A 21,761-nucleotide genomic window follows, 5' to 3' on the forward strand; every position below is an offset into this window, starting at 1 on the left:
TCCCGGGGGGGCGGAGCCTCCGTTTGAACTCAAACCGCCTCCGCCGCTTCCCATTGGCTCCGCCGCGCGTCGCGCGCCGCCCCTTCCACCAATCAGAGGCCGCCGCGCTCCTTTTCAAAATCTCAACCGTCAGCATCTGGATTCGCTTCTCCTTCCGCCCGTCGGGCACCGCGCAAAGCTAAAAGAGACCCGGGGCCCGGTGCCGCCTGTCGCGGACGGGCGGGCTCGGCGCAGTCCCTCAGCCACGGCGGCCGCCAGCAGTGGAAAGCGGCGGCAGCGGCGGCTCCCCCTCCGGTCCGCCTGAGCGGCTCCCGGAGGCTTCGTTTCGGTGCGTGGCGGAGGGATACACCGCCCAAACACGGTGGGGTGCGCGGTCACAGGGGCTGGTGCGCGCGCGGGAAGGGCTCAGTCGGGGCCGCGCCGTGACGGGAGAGCCGGGGGGGAGGGGGAGGCTCCGCCACACGGGGCCCCTCAGCGGCCGCCAGCGCTCCCAGGAACCAGGTACGGCCGGGCCGGAGGGTGAGGGGCCGGGGAAACCGGCTTTGGGGCGAGGGGTTGGGCCGCATGACACTCTCCGCTCGGTGACTGCCCACCCTGCGGTGGTGGCTGTCGGCCCCTCCCGGGGTTTTATTTCTCCCTTCCTCCGTGTTTATGTGCCCCCCACCTCCACCGGTGGCTGTGGCTGCCCGGAGCCCGGGCTCGTAAATTCCGGCTTGTGCAGCCCGTGTGGGTTTTTTTGGCTTGCAGGATCCGGTGGGTGCTGTGAACAGGGTGCTCTGAGTGCAGGACTCCCAATACTGTCGTTCCCTGCAAGGCACAGGCCAAGGGGGCTCCTGAGGGCACTGTCAGGCTCTCCTCCAGCTGGGGCTTGTTGTCAACGAGTGTTTTATCCGAGCAAAAAATTACAGAAGGGTCTCTCTTAACTGCATTTAATTCCCTTCCTGCTTTCAGTATAGTCTTTTTATATAGGCTTCTTTGAGGATCTCTTGTGCTTCGTGACACTCTCGTATCTACACGTGAAATAACTCAGATTACATGAAAGTGTATAAAAAGTGTATCTGGTTGTGCAAATGGGTTTTAATCAGTTAAATTCTGTTCCTCCTCTTTCTTCTTCAAAGGCTCTAGTGGGTAGCAAATACTTCTTAAGTAAATAAAATAGTCTGACTTTACGTAAGCATATTCCCAGTTTTCTACAGAGGGAGACACATGGAAACAGCACTGAGGTTCTTCTGTCCGTTGGAATATGTTGAACAAAAATAGCATATAAAAATGTAAATCAATTCGCTCTCATAGAATATTACTGGGATGAACAATCTGGGTGTTCTTTTCCAGGTAAGGTTCTTCCCTACATTCCAAGATGCCGCGCTACGGGAAAATTGTTGTCATTAAAAGGAACGGGACTGATGGAATTGTTTTCCGCTCACCTCGACTTCTTGTTTATTTGGAAGGTGAGAATTCGTTGAGCACTTGCACACATAGAAATAATGAGTGATGTTTCCTTGCAGATTAGATCTTTTAATACTTATTTGTGAAAATAAATGTTTGTTTGTGAATGATGCACAGTGGGGGGAAGGTAATCCTGGACTAATTAATTGTAGGACCAGAAAACTGAACTTCTTTTTTGTTACTGCTTTTTGTCCTTTCCTTACCAGAACTACTTCTATCTATCTATCTATCTATCTATCTATCTATTTATTTATTTATTTTAAGTGTCTGGCCAAAAGAAATCTGGGGAAGGGATTAAAAGTAATCCACAATTTATAAACAGGTGCTGAAATTGTCTTACCTAGAGACAGTTTCCAGATAACTGACAAGTGAAAACAAGTTTTCATTTACTTTTTTGTACCTCAGAACCTCACTAATGGAAGATGTCAACCAAAACTAGAATTAATATTAAGAATCTATACCTCCTTCTCCAGTCTTGAAACTAACCTTACTCACTTGAGTGATAGTGGGTTGTGAGCTTGATGCAGATGTTTTACATTGAAAAATAAAATTAATGTGCCCAAATAGGATGTCTGAAGACTTGACTATATGATCTTACTGTAAATAGGCTGCAAGTTAAATATTTTTATTTATCTTAAACTAGGCCTGTTCAGTGCTTTGCTGATTATATTACCTTAAATAATTGTAATTGTTCAGTCCAGAATCACACCCCATGGTGAAAGTCTCTGAGAAGTTCTCCAGTGTCAATGATATTGTTCTTTGGCTGGAGCAGAGCTGCCCAGACAGGTGATAATGAATGGTGCAAACACTGATTTCGGGCAGGTACAAATTTCCCCAAGTACTAATTTCAGCAGGTACTGTGCACAGTAGTTGTTATGTTTCCTGCCTAAGACCTACAGCACATCAAAAGCATTAGAGATTAGCTAAAAAAAAGGAGAGACAAGGAAAGTTTGTACACTTAAAATCATGTTTTTCTTCCCTAGCAACTTTTAGGGAGGTAAAAGTGCTTATCTAGGTGAGACCAAAAGTTCTCAGATCAGTAACAAAGGGCTAAGAAAGAGCTTAAAAGCATGTGCTGATATTGCATAGAAATATTCCACAAGTCTTGAGGAAACTTGGGAAACAATCTCAAACCACCAGTTGTCTGTTGTAGTCATGTCTCTGCTTGTTGTGATCTGCTTTTTTGAGAGTTTGGGTATTTCATGTATTGTTTCTGACGTGGATTCTCTGACATGTGAGCTGCTATTTTTTTCCCAAACGTCAAAGATTTTTAGGTAGTTAATTTTTTTCCCAGTTTTAGAAATCACCCTTCTGTACAATTATTAACTAAAATATTGGGAAATCCCCTAACTCTAGAGCAGATTTTTCTGTGTCCTGTGTGAGACTCAAACTGTCTTTCCCCCCAGGAAAAAAGAGTGTGACATCCGCATGCGACTGCCCTGGGTCTCCAACGAGCACTGTAAAATCGAAATAAACGAGAACAAGGAGGTAAGATCTGCATGTTTTCATACCACAAGCATTGCCAGGTTGCACCTCAGCAGGGCCACTGAAATATTTGTTCTCTTTTCAGGCAGTACTGACTAATTTGAGCGCAGTAAACCCCACACAGCTGAACGGGGTTTGCTTTGAGCAGCCTGTTCCTCTGAAACACGGCGATGTCTTAACTATTATCGATCGTTCTTTCAGGTGGGTACCAGTGCCAAACTGTTCATTAATTGATCCAAGAATGGAACTTCATGTAGCTTATTTATTTCATATTTCTTTACACTTGATTTCGTATTTCTTTACTTGTTTATTACTCGATCCGAGAATGTGTTTATTTCATATTTCTTTACAAAGTCTTACAGACCTTTGTCAGAAGACAGGATTGCTTGAAGATTCTGGGTTTTTTATTACTCATGTTAAGCTAAATCAATAAAGATAAAACTGTCTTCAGAGATTGTTTTGGGTTTGTTTCCAGTGTAGTCAGTTTTAGGGATAAGTTTAGAAGTATTTTTAAGTTGTTAAAACCTTTAAAAGTGACTTGTGTATTGTTGGGAGGGCACAACAATTTCTAGGTCTTTTATTTTGGTAATAGGAATTTAGTCATCAACTCTTTGATGAAAAATCGGTGTATTTTAAAATATTTCTTTCAGATTTGAATATCCTCTCCAGCCAACTCCAAAGAAGAGGCGTTCCAGGTCTCCAAAAGATGAAACTCTCCAGGTAAATTTGTTGCCATGGGCTCTTCTGTTACAAGTACATTGGTGTCAGTAGTGATACAGTGTTTTATTTCTTTGTTGTATTTTCTTCTTAGGAATAACATTTCAGCCCTAAACTACCTTTGTATCTGAAAATACAAATAAACTCCTTCAGATAAATACTTTAAAAAATTCAGTGATTTTAAGCTTGTCAGTTTTTGCTAATAGATAATTAATAACCTGTGATGTTACTAATACAGGTGAAGCTATAAATCTTCCACTAAGTCTGTTAAGAAGGGGAGATTCAAAAGTGCTGGTTTATATTCTTATGCTTCAACTGCTTTTAGAGCTAATAATGCTAAAACAAGATAAATTTCTGCTCTGTAGGGCCTCAAACATGTTGGTCAATGTTCTTAAATATTGAGATATTCTGGGATTTGATTTGAATACTTTTAAACCTGTTTAGTAAACAATGTATATGCTTTTATAAAGAGTTTTTTCAACGTACAGTTGAAAGCTAAACTGTAAAATACTTGTTGCTGGGCTGTAATGTTGTACAAATTTACAGGTTCTTCATGTTCAGCAGGTGGCAGAAGTGGAATTATTACACAAACAAACTTCAGGATCTAAAAGTCTTGGTGCTTCAGGTTGGTACCCATTTTATGGGGTTTGTTTTCTTGGGTCCCCTTAACTGCATTCATTCTTGGCATAAGAAGAAAAACAAGGTTGGAAAGAGTAGAAAAAAAGGCATTTTAAGACTCTTGAATCTGACAACACCTTGCTGTGGCAGTGACTATCTCATTATACCTACATGCTGGGATATCCCAAATCTAAATCCTGCCAGGAGAAATCACTTAAGTGCATCCTGACAAATGGGCAGGAACAACCTGGAATAGGCAAAATTCATAGAGATTGCTTTCAGTGATTTAGGCACATTCCATTTGGAAAGGATGGTCAGTTCACCGGCTTTGTAAGTGCAGTACAAATGTGAGTTGAAACTGGTATTTGAAACAATTTCCAGTTACATTTTACTTTGCAGAGGCAGCAAACACTTAGCATGTGGCACATTCACCTTTTTGATTAAAATTTACCTTGCAGTTCTCTGCTAGATCTCTTTTGAGCAAGTATTGCATTATCTCCTGTATTTTTTCCCAATAAGGAATTGAAATAAATATAATTTTGGGGGTATACATTGAAGTAATTGTTTGCAGTAACTGCTTCATGTAGAAGCAGAAAAATTTAGAGCTTCCAAGTCTGGTAGTTATAGCCCATGAACTGGTTAAATGCCAGGACTTTACCTTCCCATCCTTCTTGTCTTAAACAAGGATACAAAGATACTTTGTAAAGATACAAAGTTTTTTAGGGGAAGGCTTTTTATCTACAAACGGATTTGATTCTTATGACAAATATTCCAGTTTTAAAAGCCAAGGCTGTTTTCACGTATTCCATTTCAGTGGACCCTTCAGTTGACTGTCTTGGAAGAGGAATGGAAGAAATTTTTAATCTGTATTTATGGAACTTATATTTGTACTTCTGCAATTTTTAAGTAACTTTCTGTATGACTTTTTGTTTTGCTTTCCTTCCTTTACAGATAATGCTGAGTGTGAAGAAAAAACTGCCAATGAAAATAAACAAACCACAGAGGGAAATGTATCCAAAACTTTACCTGCTGAAACAAAAACACCCAAACCTTCACACAGAATACATCGAGTTATTAAAAAGCAAAATGAGATGTCTCCCTTTACTCATCTCTATGAAAAGCTGAAACATGATATGCAAATGGAAAAATCTCTGCACAGGGGAAATGACTCCCAACAAGCTGCGAGAAAAGGTGGGGAGAGCGTTGTGCCAGAGCCAAGGGCTCAGGTTTCATCACCAGCTTGTGATCTGGGCAGCCTGAATAAAGCAAAAGAAGGAGGCAGAAGTGGAAATATGGAAGAATGTGTAATTGTAAGGAGTGAAGTGAACCACTCTGGGTTTCAGCAGCTGGCAGCTGGAGGAGGTGCTCCCAGGAGGAGTTTTCCCAGGAGAAGCTTTCCCAGAAGTCTTCCAACTTCTCTTTCGCAGGAGGTGTCAAGAGATACCAGTCAGAGTCACTTGCAGGGTCCTGAGGAACTGAGCACCCCAGGCAGATCTAAAGGTGCCAAGGTTACTCCCAGCAGGGAGAATGGTGGGAATTCCCTGTTTTCACTGCAGCAGTGCTCCATAGAACGCTTGAATTCTTCAGTTATGGAGAAAACACGTGTCTCTACGACTCACACCCCAAAGCTTTCTGAAGCAGATAAACACGTGCTGTCCACACCGAGGCCCAGGAGGAAGAGCCCTCGCTCTCTTTTCGTGTCTCCGTCCAAGGAAACCACTGGAATGACTCCTGTGAACGCTGATACTCCAACCACCCGCCGGCGTGTGTCACTGAAACCCGAGTGTCCATCAGAAATTCCAGCTGAAACTCCAAGGGAAGGTTCAGACACCACACAACTGCCCTTCCCAGAAAACAAATCCCTAAAGCAAAGACGACGTAGCAAAGAACACGCATCAGGAACACCTGCACAAGAAGTGCTGAAGGAAATCAGTGATCAGGCAAACTTTGTTACCTCAGAGGTGCAACTGCCTGAAAGTCCGGCTTCTTTCTCCAAGAGTCCCAGAAGAAATAGCAGGCAGAGTAAAGAATTCGTGGACAAAAGTGTCCATTCAGAGACACTGGCTTCAGAAGAGTTAATGGCATCTCCTGCTGGTCAGACACCTGGCTCTGGGAGGAAAAGGGGAAGGCCAAGGAGCTCTGAGAGGAAAAGGGGAAGGCCAAGGAGCTCTGGAATGCTGACTGAAACAGCAATAGAGGCAAACACTGTGCAAGAAGATCCTGGTAAGATGAGAGACAGAGAAAAGAGTGGAACTCCAGCAGAACTGGCCATGCAGGGGCATCACCAGAAACAAGACTTGGAAGATGCTGGTGATATCAGACCATGTGGACTGTCAGCAAAGAGAGGTTCTGGAAGTGCTCCTGTTCTGGAAGACAACAAGGCTGTCCCAGAAACAAATATTTCTGACCTGTTGGGTGGAGAAGACTCAGGTAAAATAGCATTTCATCCACTGCCTTGTTTTCGTATTTGAGAAATTCTTAAAACACCTTTCTGAGAATTTTAACACCTACATAAAATATAGAACCAATTGCTGACATTAGTTCTAAAATATGTAGTTATATATGGTCATAACAATACTCAATAACATGTATTAAAATTTCCTCAATTAAATCTATTTCTCTTTAAGGTAAATTCCCATCTGGTTCATTTCCAACTTCAACATACACAAGGGAACGTTGCTTTCCATGTGGGTTAAAATGTTGACTTGGATTCTTAGCAATATTTTCAATTGCACTTTTTAGGCAAGAGAAGAAGATTATCTCAGAAGAGGAAAAGTGGTGATTCGCTCCTTCAGGCTTCAGGAAAAAGAAAGAGAGTGTCCTTTGGTGGCCATCTGAGTCCAGAACTTTTTGATAAAAGTTTACCTCCCAACTCTCCCCTTAAAAGAGGAGCTCTACCTGCCAGGCTGAGCTTGCCCTATGGAACCTCACCTCGTGCTGTGCTGAAAAAGGCTCAGGGATTGAAGCTCTTCACAGACCAGGTAAATTTTAGAACTGATCAAGTTGCTAAGACCATTACTGTGAACAGAATTTATAAATTATATTGTATTTTTTAATTCTATTATTTATTATTCAAAATTAGTAGCAAACCTTGTTTGATGTATGTTGGTGTCACAAGTGAGTGTTTTAGGATGCTCAGAGAATCACCAGCAAAGGCATTGGCAAAAGCAGTTTATTATGAAGTGAAAGTGCAACAAAGTTCATGGGCAAGGTCACTCTGCAATTTACTAGATGGTTACAGCACACAGAGAAAAATCAGATTAAAATCAATCACTCTGAAACTAAAATCTATGTAAAATGATCCAAGTGGAGGCTGGGCGTGGAAAAAGGGTAAGGATGGGAAAGGCTAAGAATAAAAAGGACTAAGGAGACCCTCCCATTGAGTAACAATGCTGTTAAAGCAAAAACTGGGGCTCTACTGTGGGTAGGGTCATAAGTGAAGTTCATCAGATGCCACCAAGATTGAAATTCTCTTTCAAATTCATTGGCATTATCCCAGATTACCTTAAAAATTGAAGTGGGCAATGGACCTTCACCACCCTCCCTTAGAATTGTTTAAATTGTATCGTGGATGCAGCTCAGAGCATGAGAAGGGTTGGTTTGGGAGGCACCTGGGCTGTTCCCTATGAGCTGGTGACACTTTCCATCAGTTCTGCTCCAGTGAGGGAATAGATCTGATAGGAGTCATTGAGTAGTTCCTATAAGGAAGATAGCAGTGAATGTTTCAGTTGGGATAAATCACTTGATACTGAGTTTATTTTGTTTGCTGGGACAAACTAATGGGACATCCATGCTACTTAATCCTCCTAGTCCAGTCCCCAGGATACCAGTCCCATCTCTCCCTGAACCTTTTGGAGAGCTGGGAGTCACTCCACAGGACTCTTCAGAGGATGGAGATAGGAATGCTGACCAGACAGGTTCAGTTATTAATCTGCATTGATAATTCCAGTGCTTTTGAGGGACCACGAAGGATTAAATAACACCAGTTTCTGTAGATTTGATGGCATAGGATCAAATCTTAAAAATCTGTGGAGAGGAGCTTCCACCAGTCCTGTCAGGAGCCTGGGAGGTAGTGGGATGTGTTGTGAGGTTTAAGTCAGTCTTTGTTGTGCCAGTACACATGGTTACAGTTGTTGTTACCTTATACTCCTTCCCTTTCCATACTTTGTTTCAGTGTGATGCACATTTGAGTTTAAGTATAGTTATGAGTTCCCACAGAGACTGTTACAGATGAAAGGAGTGAGGCTTTCAACCCTCAGTGGGTTGAGCCTGTTGATGTCTGCGCCCAGCTTGGTTCATTCTGGCCCTGATTGCTTCTATGAGAAGGATAAACAATCCTTCAGTGGACAACTTGATCTTCAGTGCAGATGTGCTGAAAAACTACTCCATTAAAAAGAAGAAAAAAATCCCCAAATCCACCACGTGTTAATTCTATGTTGTTGGGTTTGTTGTTTTGTTTTTTTTTTTACCAGGAAGAACAAATGTCACTAAGAAGTTTGCCAGCCCAGAAGTCCCCAGCTGCCTCCTCCCCTCCCTCAGGGAAGGCAACACCCCAAGTTCCTTCAGGCTCTCCAACCCCTTCCAGGAAAGGGCGTTTCTCCATTTCCCAGCTCCTGATGCCACTCCCGATCCCAGAGGAGAAGGATTCTGGTGCACAGGACCTGAATGCAAAGGAGAAAAGTGGTGTGAGGGTGAAAACACCTCAATCTTCCCCCATTAACCAAGATGACAAAACCTTTGCAGCAGCTACACCTACCAAACTAACCAGGCGTTCCCAAGTGGGTTCGAAGGGCACTTCCATGAAGAGAAGGAGCGGGGCTGTGGGAGTTCTCCATGCAAAGAGAAGGAGTGGTGCCTCCAGTGCCAATTTATTAGGTTTGTTTCAGCAGCTGATTTGAAATATTCATTTCAATGCTTTAAAATACAGAAACAAAACTGAACTAGGCTTGTTTGGTTATGCAGAGGCCACCAAGAGATTGTTGTGTCTTCTGACAGCTGTTGGGTTTGTTGGAAGCAACTGGGAAGTGCAAAAATGTTGCATGTTGTTGTATTCATACAGCAATATTACTGAAATACCTATTAACCCATGTTTAGAACACAAAACTTTGTGTTCAGAAATTGAAAAACTGTAAAATTAGCATCCTCTTTGCAAGGTTAATTTCCAGTGCTTTTTCAGATAATTTCCTGGAAGCTTGGTATTTTTCCCTAAATCCAGAACACCTTTGCAATGACAGCTTTTCAGTTCTTTTCATTTACAGACTTGCACAGCAATTCTGACAGGGCAATAATAATATCCTTTTCTTTAGGAACAACATTCCCCTTTTTATTTCTACTTACAAAAAACTGACTTCTTTTGTATGATCCCTGTTTTCTCCCAGCTTCTTTTTTCTGAATTAAAAGAGGCAGATGTCCTACAAACTTCCAGCTCTATTTATTACACAGCCATAACTAATTCCCTGATGCCTCTGCTGTGTACAGAACCATGCTGGTATAAAGGTAACCTTGCTCTGGGAATTTTTGGAATCTGTAATAGGGAGGTGATACAAGGAAAATTACAAAAAACTGTGTAGATCTAAATGCTTTAAGCAGTATAAATAGAGTTTCCTGCCTAGGAAATTCCTCTGGAAGGCGATGAAAGAAAAGCTGGATATGCTTTGCTTCTAAACCATTTCTCTGATGTTAAATCTCACCAGAGGAAAGCTCATGGATCAATGAGTCTGAAAGGCTCATGGCAAGTTTTTTCAGGAAAAATTCTCTCCTTACAAAAAGAGTGAGAATGGAATTGGGTCAGTGTTCAGTTCTGGGATCTCACATCTCTTTGACACTGTGTGGAGTTCATTGTTTTGTTGTGGAAAGTCATCCTGGGGAAACTTGGCCAATTGTTAAATAGGGGTTTTCCAACTGGAAGTGTTTCAGAGAGCACTTTTTGGTGTTGTCAGATGATACAACAACCTCTTTCCTGTGTCTGACTGCATTGGGAAATCATAAAGAAAATCAATTGGAATCATAAAGAAATAATTGTGATCTTCCACTCAAACAACTGAGAGTTAAAGTAGTTATTTCTCACTTGCTTTCTAGTTGCAAAATCTTGGGCAGAAGTGGTAAAATCGGGTGTTGCAAGACCTCAGTCAAAGACTGCTAAGAAGAGTGTCCGAAGAGGAAGACCCCCAAAGAAGATAAACCAACCACCAAAGGTATTCTTTTCCTTTTTCGTGCTCACTTTGTTTTCTTGCATAACCACCAAACAGCTTGGACATATTTTTACTACAGAAGCTGGAGGCTCCTGAGCTCTCAGTGTCATATAAAATGGGTGTTGATGCCTTTGTCACGGAATGTAGGTTTAGTTTAAAGGAATCATAGAATCATTACGGTTGGAAAAACCTCCAGGGTCACTGAGTCCAATATTTGAGCAATAAGTGAGCTCCTTGAGCCTCCTTTTCTCCCAGCTGACCCTCCCACCAGCTCCCTAAGCTGGTCCTGGTGCTCCAGACCCTTTCCCAGCTCTGTTCCTTTCCCTGAGATCTGGGTAGATACATCCACAACCTTTCCTTCATCTACTGGATGGGTCACCTGGTCATAAAAGGTCAGGTTGGTCAGGCAGGACCTGCTTTTTCTAAGCCCCAGCTGGCTGAGCCTGCTCCTTGTTAGTCCTGTACGTGCCATGTGATCACACTGAAGCTGATCTGTTCCAGAACATTCCTGAGCACCAGGATCAGGCTGACAGGCCTGTAGTTCCCTGTGTTGTCCTTCCAACGCTTATAACTGGCACAGGACAACCTCCAGTCATGTGGGACCTGCCTGGTTAACCAGGAGTGATGACCAGTGATGGAGAGCGGCTTGGCCACCTCTTCGTCCAAGAAGAACCTTTAATAACTCTTATTTGTCTGTTTCCTATTGCCTCTGCAGACTCCAGAGAGGAAAATAAAAGGTCACTTCAGCACAGGTCATGCTGAGTCACCTGCTACAATAGTGGTAGGTAGAGCTTACTCCACCACACTCAGATCAGCTGGACACGTCCCTAAAGTGGTAAAAAACCCCATCTTGAAGCTCAACATGAATATGGATGAAAGCTTCACAGGTGAGATTTTAGTCTGTTGCTCACTCTGCCACCTGTGTAGTTCTTGTGTCAAAAACATGTGTTTATTTCTCCAAATACAATTTCTAGGACTGCCTGAGATGTTTCAAACTCCAGAAAATCAGAGTGGAAAAACATTACCTTTGGCTGCAGATTTTACACCAACCTGTGCTGCAGGGGACATTTCTGACTTGCACACCCCTGAAGAGTCTGGTATGTTTGTTATCTGAAAAAAGGGATATTTAGGTGTAATATGTGGTAGCTGTGGTTTCAGCCTGTGCAGACTTAAAGTATTGAGGTTGTCATGTGAAAAGGGGCAGAAAAGATGAATCTTCTGTCCAGCCTGTATTAATTTATTTGTTTGGCTGTCAGCATCCCCTGGGAGATCAAAGCCTTTTAATGTCCAAAACAGTCTGTTGAGACAAATGAGACCCTTTGCTTACAGATTAACCAAGACAGAGAGAACATTTGATACCTATTTGTATAAGGACTGCACTGAACAGCAGTAGGAAAGCCCCTCAGCAGGTTTCTCCTCTGAGTTATTTCACTGTCAGTGAAACTGTCAGCACCTAAAAACGGACTCACTCGAACAGTTCACGAAATAACACCTTTATTAATGCAAGTTTGTGACAGTTAAAGTACTATGGAGCAAAGGTAGAAGCAGTGTGTGTGTGTGAAGCCATCGCTCAGCCCACAGTGTCCCGAGAAGGTGGAGGGAGAAAAGGCAGCCCCTCCGTTTCTTCTGCAGCGCTGATGGAACTTCTCCTCGATTTTTGCTTATGTCCAATCTGTCTTTAGACCTTTTTCTTCAGGCAGTTTGAGTGTCTATAGTCAATAAACTAATTTTTGGGGTGATAGGCAGATGAAATAGGCCCAAGGGTCCACTTCCTGAATTTTCAGCGGCATCCAGGATGTTCAGATAAAAGGCCCTGTTATCTCCATATCACTCCTTTCTTCATTTTAATCCTCTTATTGGTTTCTAGGAATGTCTCACCAGGTGTGGGGTTTTTCCAGGAAACCATTAGGAGTCTTTTCTTTCTTTTGTGTGTCCCTATCTATCACCTTACAGAGCCGAAGCATCCATAACCCATAAAAAGAACCATTAATATTAATCATGTATCAAAAGAAAATTTTGTAGCTCCAATTAATTTCTGTGTAGGTGATTTTCTTATTCATTCTATTGGTGTGAAATTTAACTGTTGAACTATTGTTCATTACATAAATTTACTACTTATTCCAGGAGAGATGATGGTGTCACCCTTAAATAGTTCAGATGCTTCAGAACAGAAACAAGAGAGTCCAGACATTTGTCACTTGCTGAGAGAGAAGTCATCTCTAAGCTCTGTGTTTGATGAAATATCCACAAAAACTCCTGAAAAAGAAAAGCTGTGCAGGAAGATAATATTAATATGGATAGTTTATCAATGATTCCAGAAAAACAAGCATCTCTGGTGAAATCAGGAAGGAAAAGGAGAACTCCAAAGCAGAAGCTGGAGCCAGCTGAGGTCATGTCAGGCATCAAGCAGCTTTTAAGGACCCCAGAGCAAGGGTCAGAGGCAGTAGAGTTCTTGTCTGGCATCAAGCAGCTCTTGAAGACCCCAAAGCAGAACAGCAGAGCCTGCAGAGGTTCTGTCAGGCATCAAACAGCTCTTGAAGACCCCAAAACAGAACACAGAGCCTACAGAGGTTCTGTCAGGCATCAAGCAGCTCTTGAAGACCCCAAAACAGAACACAGAGCCTACAGAGGTTCTGTCAGGCATCAAGCAGCTCTTGAAGACCCCAGAACAAAAACCTGAGCCTGCAGAGGCTTTGTCAGACATCAGGAGGCTCATGAGGACCCCGAAACAGAAACTGGAGCCTGCAGAGGCTTTGTCAGGCATCAGGAGGCTCATGAGGACCCCAAAACAGAAACTGGAGCCTGCAGAGGCTTTGTCAGGCATCAGGAGGCTCATGAGGACCCCGAAACAGAAACTGGAGCCTGCAGAGGCTTTTTCAGGCATCAAGCACCTGCTGAGGACCCCTCGGCAGAAACCAGAGCCAGTGGAGGACCTGACTGGCATTAGGCAGCTCATGAGGACCCCACAGCAAGAGCCAGAACCAGTTGTAGATGAAATTGCCCTTAAAAGGTTGCTGAAGACTCCAGTACAGAAGAGGAGAGCAGTAAAAGGCACGGCAGGTGTTACTTCAGTCAAGAAAACCCCAAAGCAGAAATACCCACCAGTTGAAGACATGGTTGGGATCAGCCGCATTTTCAAGACACCAAAGGAGAAGGTTCAACCCATAGAAAATATGTTTGGTATCAGCAGATTGGTGAGGTCTCCCAGACAGAAGAATCAACCAGTTGAGGATTTTGTAGGGCTGCAAAGGCTCATGGCAGAGCCCAGGCAGAAACCTTCTGCTGGTGAAGTGGACTATGTTGGAATGACAGAAATGTTTGATACACCAGAGAAAATGGAGGTAAAATTCTTTCTTTACCTTTTGGAAGGGCTATGTTTAGGCTTTGGAGCCTGTGGTTGAAAAGAATTGCTAGGCCTCCTAGGATGACATCTTGTGTCTTGGAGCCTTTTATAGGCAGCTACCTTTCCCTGTGTTAATATGTATTTTCTTTGAGGGGGTCCTGTGAAAGTAGCTCCTGAGGTTGCTCTGAGTGACCATTCTGACCTTAACAGTTCCCAGCTTCATCACTTGTGTAATTTGTGAATTTTATTGGTGCTGATTTTCATGTTCTGTAGGTAATATGCTGAGTATCACCGGGTTTAGTGCTTAGAACTACAATTGAACATAGCAAAACACTCCATTTTTCTTCAATACCCCAAGTTCTCTTTGAGCACTCATTGAGACACCTGTCAACCAATGGAGTTAATGTTACTTTTTAACTCTGCAGTGTTTGTTGTCTTTCACTTTAAAAACTGCTACACCACTTTAAGATGGCAAGAATTGTTTGCTACATTTGTGTGCTTACGGGAGTTATAAAATTAGTTGATTTCATTTTTAGGGAAAAGGATTTACCAAGAATTTTTACAAGTATTACTATACATTTTGTATTGGTTGGTTCCATAATTTCCTGTCCTGTCAAACAGGCATTTATGGGTTATTGTTTATTCCCTTAGGTAAGATCAGTAATGGATTCTCAGCAAGATTCTGCACCTCCTTGTTCTAATTCCAACCATAAACCTGGTGAGTACAACTCTTTGTTTAGAGGAATAATGAATATAAAAAGTAATGCACATTACCATGAAGTTCCAATCTTGTTTAAAGCTCTCAGTGAGCTCTGCTAATTCCTGAGCTAAGATCCCTCTTTCCCTTGGAGACAGGTGAACATATTAGTGTGAAAAAACTGATGTTAAGATTTCCACTTCAGATTATCTTTGCGAAGACTTTCAAGAGCATAATTGGTTAAAATATTTATTAATTTAAAAATTTTAAAATATTTAGTTTTTAAATAATTGTGATTTGTTTGAGAAAGGTGACTGTTAGGAAAATGGAAACTCACAGATACTTTGGTCTGGCATAGTAATGTTTAACTTTTCTCTGTGCTTTTTGCCCTGTTCTAGAAAATAAAGGAAATGTTTCCCAAGGTGAAGATTCTCCACAAAAGGAATCAACCAGTGCAGACCAGTCTCCCCAGAGACCAAGAAAGGGCAGGCCAAGGAGGACTGTCCATCCTGCTGCAGCAAAGCAGAGTGAAAAGGATGTAAATGTTAAAGAATTGCAAAATACAACCAGCACCCAAGAGGAGATGGGAGCAACCACACCCGAAAACAAAGGAAGAGGAAGGAGAGCAAAGCGTTGCCTACAAGAAGTTGTTTCAGAGCACCCTGATCAGGAACCACGTGGAGCTGCTCAAAGACCAGGAAGAGGTAAAAGGAACGAACTGAAGGAGTTAAAACATCCAAGTGAGACTCTTGAGTCTTGTGTTGAAGGTTCTTCAGTGCTACAAGAAGAGCCTGCAAGTATCAAACAGACTTTGCAGGAGTGTGGTGTCGGTGACATGTTAGAAAGTGGAGATGACCCAGCCAGAAAGACAGGACCTGGTAACATTCAGAATGAAAACTGTCAGCTGCAAACAGGTGATAATAAAGCTGATAGCAAATCTAATGACAGTGGTATAGAAGACAGTGAAGAAGTGCTTCTGTCACCTAGGAAGAGGACCAGAGGAGTAGAAAACACAGAACCACTGATTCCACCTAAAAGAGGAAGAAGAGCTAGAAACGACCAAGTTAAACAAGATCCTTCAGCAGAACTTCATGCAACAACAAGGAGGCTTCGTAAAGACCCACCAGGAAAAGTCCTACAAAGAGATGAACAGACTTTGGACAAGGATCCTGAGGCTGTCGCAGCAGAAGAACCTGAAAAGGGAACAAAACTTGAAGTACAGGTAACAGAGAAAAGAGTGAAGTCTTTAAGAAGTACTAGAAACAGAAAGCACTCAGCTGAAGGAAAAGCAGACATTTGTGGGGTCACACTTGATGAACACACACAGAACACTCAGAAAACTGAGGAAACATCGAGTCAAACTGAAGCACAACCACAAACCAAGAAGGAGAAAAAAGTATCTCAGGGATCTGAAACAGAAATTACAACAGAGGCATCTCAAAAATTAAAGCCAGAGCCACCATCTCAGGAGACAAACACACTGCCAGTCACTGCTGTGAACATGGAAGCAAACAGAAGGGCAACACAGGAAACAAATAGGACGAGGAGCAGGAGAGGCAAAAAAGACTCTTTGGAGCAAAAGACACAGGAATTTACCGAAGATGGGAGCAACCTAAAAGTAATTCCTTCCAAGTTTAGGTCAGACACAGAAGTGGATGAATCTCTCAAAGATTCTTTGGGCTCTGTTTGTGTCAAGGACACATCCCAAGTCACAAAGGAGCAGAACAGCCCAGCTGCCATGTCAGTACCTGCTGCAAACAGTGACAGTCTTGCTTCTGGCCATCAAAAACGGACAAGAAACCAACGGGGAATACTTAAAACAAAAGAAACTGAAATCCTGCAGGAGAACCCAGCACAAAGAGACAGAGCAGCGTTTAGAAAAGGTAAAAAAGTTAATTTTGAACTTGGAGAAGGCAGTTCCAAAGAGGTTGAAATAAAAAGCAGTTTACCTGGGGACGCTGAAGGAGTGACTGACAACAATCAACATGAGAATTTGGAAAATGCTTCTTCACGAGTGAGGAGGGGCAGAAGAAAGCAGGTTGATTCCATTCCACAAACAGCCAGTCCTACCCTTGTGGAAAAACAAACTTTAAGTGCAGATCACAGTAAAGATGAGGCTTTTGAGAAGGAGCAAGATGCAGCTTTGGAAGGTACTCCCTGTTCAGTTGAAGCCAATCCACCGAGACGAGGGAGAAGACGAGAGGTTGGTGCAGCATCACAGCCATCGAGGTCTCCTTCTGTCAGAACGAGACGTGGGTTGCTGGAAGGAGGTGATAAAAAGATGACTGTGAGGGAAGATGAAAATACAGCTTTGGGAAATAAAACTTCTCAGGCAAAAGCAAATGCATCAGCAAGGGACAGGAGGAGGAAGATTGATCTTGCAGCAGAGGCAAAAAGTTCAGCTCCTCTCCAGAGAACACGTGGCTTGTCAGAGACTGATGCTAAAGATGGGGGAGCTAATGAAGAACAAAGTGTGCCTTTGGAAACAGTGTCCTGTGCAGAAGAGAAGCCATCAGGAAGGGGCAGAAGGAAAGAAACTGCACTGGCATCACACACAACAAATTCCATTCCTCTGAGAGGGAGACGTGGTTTACCAGCAGGATAATGGTAAGGAAGACAATCCCAAAAAAGAGCAAACCATTCCCTTAAAAACTGGTGATTCACCTGTAAAAGAAAATCAACTGAGAAAAAGCAGGAGGAAAGAAATTGCCCTCAAAGAAGCCTCAAGTCCTAATCAGGGAGAGCAGGGCTCATTGAAACAAAGTGGCAGGAAGAATAACTATAGGGAAGCAAAAAAAGTGAGTTGGGACAATTCTTCCCAAGAAAACAGTGATCTTTCAAAAGAGAACTTGAGGCAAACAAGCACTTCAATGGCTGGTACTTCCACCTCACTTCAAGGTTTGCCAGAAGATGGTAAGAGTGGAGCTCCTGAAGAACAGCAGAGTAAACTTTTAGAAGGAACTCCATCTGCAAAAGAAAATCCATCAAGAGTGAGCAGAAGGAAAACACTTCTTCCACATCTGAAGAAACTCCTTCCACTTCTCTCAGGGAAAAATCCAACCTGCCCAAAGGTAGAGGGCAAAAGAGGATTCTTAAAGAAGATGAAGCTACACCTGCAGAAAATAATTCATGCCGGGGAAGAACGAGGCAAGCGAGGAATAACAGCAGGGAGGTACAATTCACATCAGAGGCAGCTACTTCTACTTCTCTCCATAAGAACAGTGAGTCACCTGAAAATGGAAGTGCTCTGGAAACCAAGAATTTGTGTGTGACATCCACTGGTTGTGAGGGCAGGAATCGGTCTGGAAAAGGAAAGGAGGGGAACCCTGTGCCGGAGGCAACGTCCACTTCTCGCAAAAGAAAGTGTCAGCTGCCAGCAGATGACTCAGCACCCAAAAGACTAAAATCAGGTGAGTGAGAATTTGCTTTCTCTCTTCTAAGGGTGGCCAAGTCATGTACAGATACAGCAATAATGTGTGCAAAGCTCACACAAATGTGATATAACTTAAAAACCGCCGTGATGCAAATATGATCAAACAAACATTGAAATAGAGGTGACAGTGACTCTTTGGAGCTCCATATTGAGGAGTTTCCTGCCAAAAAACTTAGATTTTTATGTTTGCAGGACTTTCCTTGGGTGTTGGTGATGTTTTAAGTTTTACAGTTCAGTGGGAGGAATTTTACCTCAAATGGCAGCTAATTGGTTTTGGTGCTCTCATTAATGTTAACCTACTTTTGGAAATAGCTGTAAATCCTCAGGGATGCAACTTAAAAGGATACTGGATGTGCAGAAGGATGGGGTTTGTATCTGGTTTGTTGGATTTCAGAGATGTAATCTTTGGAATGTTGTCAGTAGGGACGTTTCCCTTAAAAACAATGGAAGTGAAGATGAAAATTTGTGTGAATTGTTTGGTTAGTGGTACAAATTTACAGTCAATTTCTCTGTGTATAAATAGGGAATGCTGAAAACGGATCGCTGGGAAAAGGAAAAAGGAACAAAACCAAGGAAGAACTTGGGAAAGAGAATGTGAGGGCAGCTCAGACCTCTGGAGTCATGGACAGGAAGACAAGATCCAGCACAAGAACAAGGAAATAGTTTTAAGAGTCCCAGAACCAGTTTTTAAATCAATTCAGTCATTAAAATTCCAGTTTGGTTTGGTTTTTTTTTAAATGTGAATTGATTTGCACTCAGATTTTAAGCTCAGATTTTGATAATTCAGGCATTGCTTTACAAAATGTTTCGTACTGTGTTTTTTTAACAGCTTTGTCTATGTGTGGTGTTTCCTGAACCAGAGGTGCTTGTGCAAAGCTGCAGACATAAAAATACATCTTGTTACACCAGTATTGGTCCAATTTTTCTGTTAATTAGTACAGCAATCAGGAAGCCATATTACTGCCAGGTGAAGTTATTTTCTGCTTGAATTTTTATATGCTTAAGTTTTATTTTTCATTAGAGCTCTGTAAATATTCTTTTAAAAAACTATGGCTGTATTAGAACTATTATACGGAAATTTTGATAAATTTTTTTAAAAAAATTAAGTTCTTTTTACTGAAAAATGGAGATTTTTAAGTCATTAAACCTGTAAACAATTTGGAACCTTGTGTGTTTTGTGTTTCTAAGAGTAGTTAAGAATGTGTAATTACTACTGTCTTCTCCCAGGTTTATTTCTAAGATTCCTTCTCTCTGGGGTGGTTTGGAGATGGTTTTTAGGATCTTTTATGGGTAATTTGTCATTGAGGCTGGTGGCTTCTTGTTAATTTATTCAATGCAGCAACAGAGAAAATTCAGCCTGGACGTGGAAATTCTGGGGAGATTTTAGACCTGAATTAAAATCCTGAAACTTTCTGTGGTCTGGGAGGAGTTGGGGATGTTCCTACAGCTGGAATCATAGGATTCTTAAGGTTGGAAAACATCTCTAAAGCAAAGTCCAACTGTTCCCCAGCACTATGTCCTCAAGTGCTACATGCACATGTTTTTTGAGAGCTTCCAGGGATGGGGACTCCCCCTCTGCCCCGGGCAGCTGTGCCGGGGCTGGACAGCCCTTTCTATGAAGAAATTTTCCCAATATCCAACCTCAGCTTGAGGCTGTTTCCTCTCCTCCTGTCCCTTGTTCCCTGGGAACAGAGCCTGAACCCCTCTGGCTCCCCCCTCCTGTCAGGGAGTTGCAGAGCCAGAAGGTCCCCCCTGAGCCTCCTTTTCTCCAGGCTGAGCCCCCCCAGCTCCCTCAGCTGCTCCAGACCCTTCCCCATCTCTGTTCCCTTCCCTGGACACGCTCCAGCCCCTCAATGTCCTTGCAGTGGGGGACCCCAGTTGGACTTTCCATTGCCCAGGACCGGTGGATGGAATATCCCTCTTGACCCAGTACCACATTAAAGATGTTCCTTGTGCCCTGAGTCAGCCTTCAGTTATCACTTTAGAACTGAAAATTATTTTTTCCAGCTTCGATTTCAGCCTCCATGTGTGAGGAACATCTTTACCCCAAATGTTCCTGTGGCACAGGATTGGTGATTTTTTTCCCCCATCTTTCACGTCATGAGGCTTTGTGCATCTTGTCACAACAACACCTGAATTAGGATTTCTGGGCTGTTCTTAAGGAGTTTTTGGAATTGTACCTCTTTTGTTGGATCTGTGTTTTATGCTAAATCCCAGCAGGATGAGCAACTCCAGTTTCCTCTTACTCTACAAAAGGGTCTTTTACTCCTCACTTTTGCAATGAAGACAGGCTGGGAGAGCTGGGGGTGTTCACCTGGAGAAGGGGAGGCTCCAGGGAGACCTGAGAGCCCCTTCCAGTGCCTAAAGGGGCTCCGGGACAGCTGGAGAAGGTGGACAAGAGCCTGGAGGGCCAGGACAAGGGGGAATGGCTTCCCACTGCCAGAGGGCAGGGTTAGCTGGGATATTGGGATGGAATTGTTGGGGGTGAGGGTGGGCAGGCCCTGGCACAGGTTGCCCAGAGAAGCTGTGGCTGCCCCATCCCTGGAAGTGTCAAAGGCCAGGTTGGACGTGTTTGTTTTCTGTTGCAGTAAAGGCTTTAAAGAGGGTTTTAAACTGGTGGTTTGTGTGTGAACTGAAGAATATTTTGTTTTCAATAGGATTTGAAGATCAGTGTTCTGTGCACTTGATTCTCAGAAGAAACAGAAGCCATGATTTTGAGTAAATCACATCTATTTAACATAGAAGGGAGAAAAATAAATTGGGGAGGAGAGGGAAGAATATTAATAAAAACTGATCCAAGCAATAAAAAGCACATGAGAAGTGGAGAGTGGAATATATTTTGGTGGGGTTTGCAGGGAATTTTTTTTTGTGTTTTTTTTTTTGTTTGTTTGGGGGTTTTTTGTGAGTTTTGGTTTTGTGGGTGGTTTTTGTTTTGTTTTGTTTTGTGGGTTTTATGTGGTTTTTTTTTTTTATTTGGGTTGTTTGTTTTGTTTTGGGGTTTAGGTTTTTGGTGGGTTTTGTTTGGTTGGTCCTTTGTTTTCTTTTGTTTATTTTGGGTTTTTTTCCTTCTGTTTTGTGGGTTTTTGTTGCTGTTTTTTGGTTGTTTGGTTTTTGTTTGGTTGGTTTCTTTTCTTTAAAAAAATCTGTTTCCCAACCATGGCAACCCTAAAACTTTAGCCCTCAAATCTCACAGGAAAGCAAAATTCTATCACTTCCCCTAAAATAAGAATGATCTCTGTGTAAGCACCTCCCCAAATGCCATGGCTGGGAAATCAAGGACACACTGAGGGATGTTTTCTGATGCTAATAACTGATGTTTGCTTTTCTTCTCCAATCGCTCTGATGTGTCATTTTTGTGCCTGGTCCTTTTTTGAAATCTAACAGAAGGCCAGATCAGATTAAATGAATTCTCCCCTTCCAGCCAAAACTTTTGGGAATTGTGTACTTTTCTCGTTCCCACTTTCCTCCAGCTTTGGTCTGAAGATTGATAAGGAATATAGGAGTTTTCTCTAAGTTAGACAGTAAAGTCTCTCCTTAAGGGGTGTTGCTTTTCTAGGAAGAGAAGAGATCTCTGAAGTTAGACCCTGGTGCAAGACTAACTCCTCCTTTGCCTGGAATGCCAGGAACACACAGCCATGAAGATCAGTGCAAGTCCAGATCTATTTCATGAAGAGATGGACAAGACAGGATGGGAAGTCCTTAGAGTAAAAAATGTTTACCTGTGAAAGTCTCACGGTAAGTGATGTTGTTAAATCAGTTGTGGGAATGTTCTTGGCCGACCAGGAAAACCAGCAGGAGAACAAGGTAAGTGGCTGATGGATTTGATCCAAA

The 21,761-nt window shown here is 42.6% G+C and overlaps 1 protein-coding gene across 1 annotated transcript; it reads left to right on the forward strand.

Annotated features, from left to right (window-relative positions):
* The first annotated feature begins 1,232 nt into the window (after positions 1 to 1,232).
* MKI67 (marker of proliferation Ki-67) lies at positions 1,233 to 18,988 on the forward strand. The gene is given in 20 exon segments (XM_050305395.1): positions 1,233 to 1,409; positions 1,412 to 1,448; positions 2,853 to 2,934; positions 3,017 to 3,132; positions 3,582 to 3,651; positions 4,195 to 4,273; positions 5,218 to 6,696; positions 7,009 to 7,247; positions 8,739 to 9,141; positions 10,345 to 10,460; positions 11,173 to 11,344; positions 11,432 to 11,554; positions 12,582 to 12,713; positions 12,716 to 12,953; positions 12,955 to 13,798; positions 14,452 to 14,518; positions 14,896 to 17,096; positions 17,098 to 17,500; positions 17,503 to 17,907; positions 18,454 to 18,988. Coding segments are annotated over 20 exon segments (7,398 nt in total). The 5' UTR covers positions 1,233 to 1,357; the 3' UTR covers positions 18,594 to 18,988.
* The last annotated feature ends 2,773 nt before the right edge of the window (positions 18,989 to 21,761 follow it).

This window comes from Myiozetetes cayanensis, unplaced genomic scaffold (assembly GCF_022539395.1).
Source record: "Myiozetetes cayanensis isolate MyiCay16 unplaced genomic scaffold, myiCay2020 scf10, whole genome shotgun sequence".
Taxonomy (NCBI): domain Eukaryota; kingdom Metazoa; phylum Chordata; class Aves; order Passeriformes; family Tyrannidae; genus Myiozetetes; species Myiozetetes cayanensis.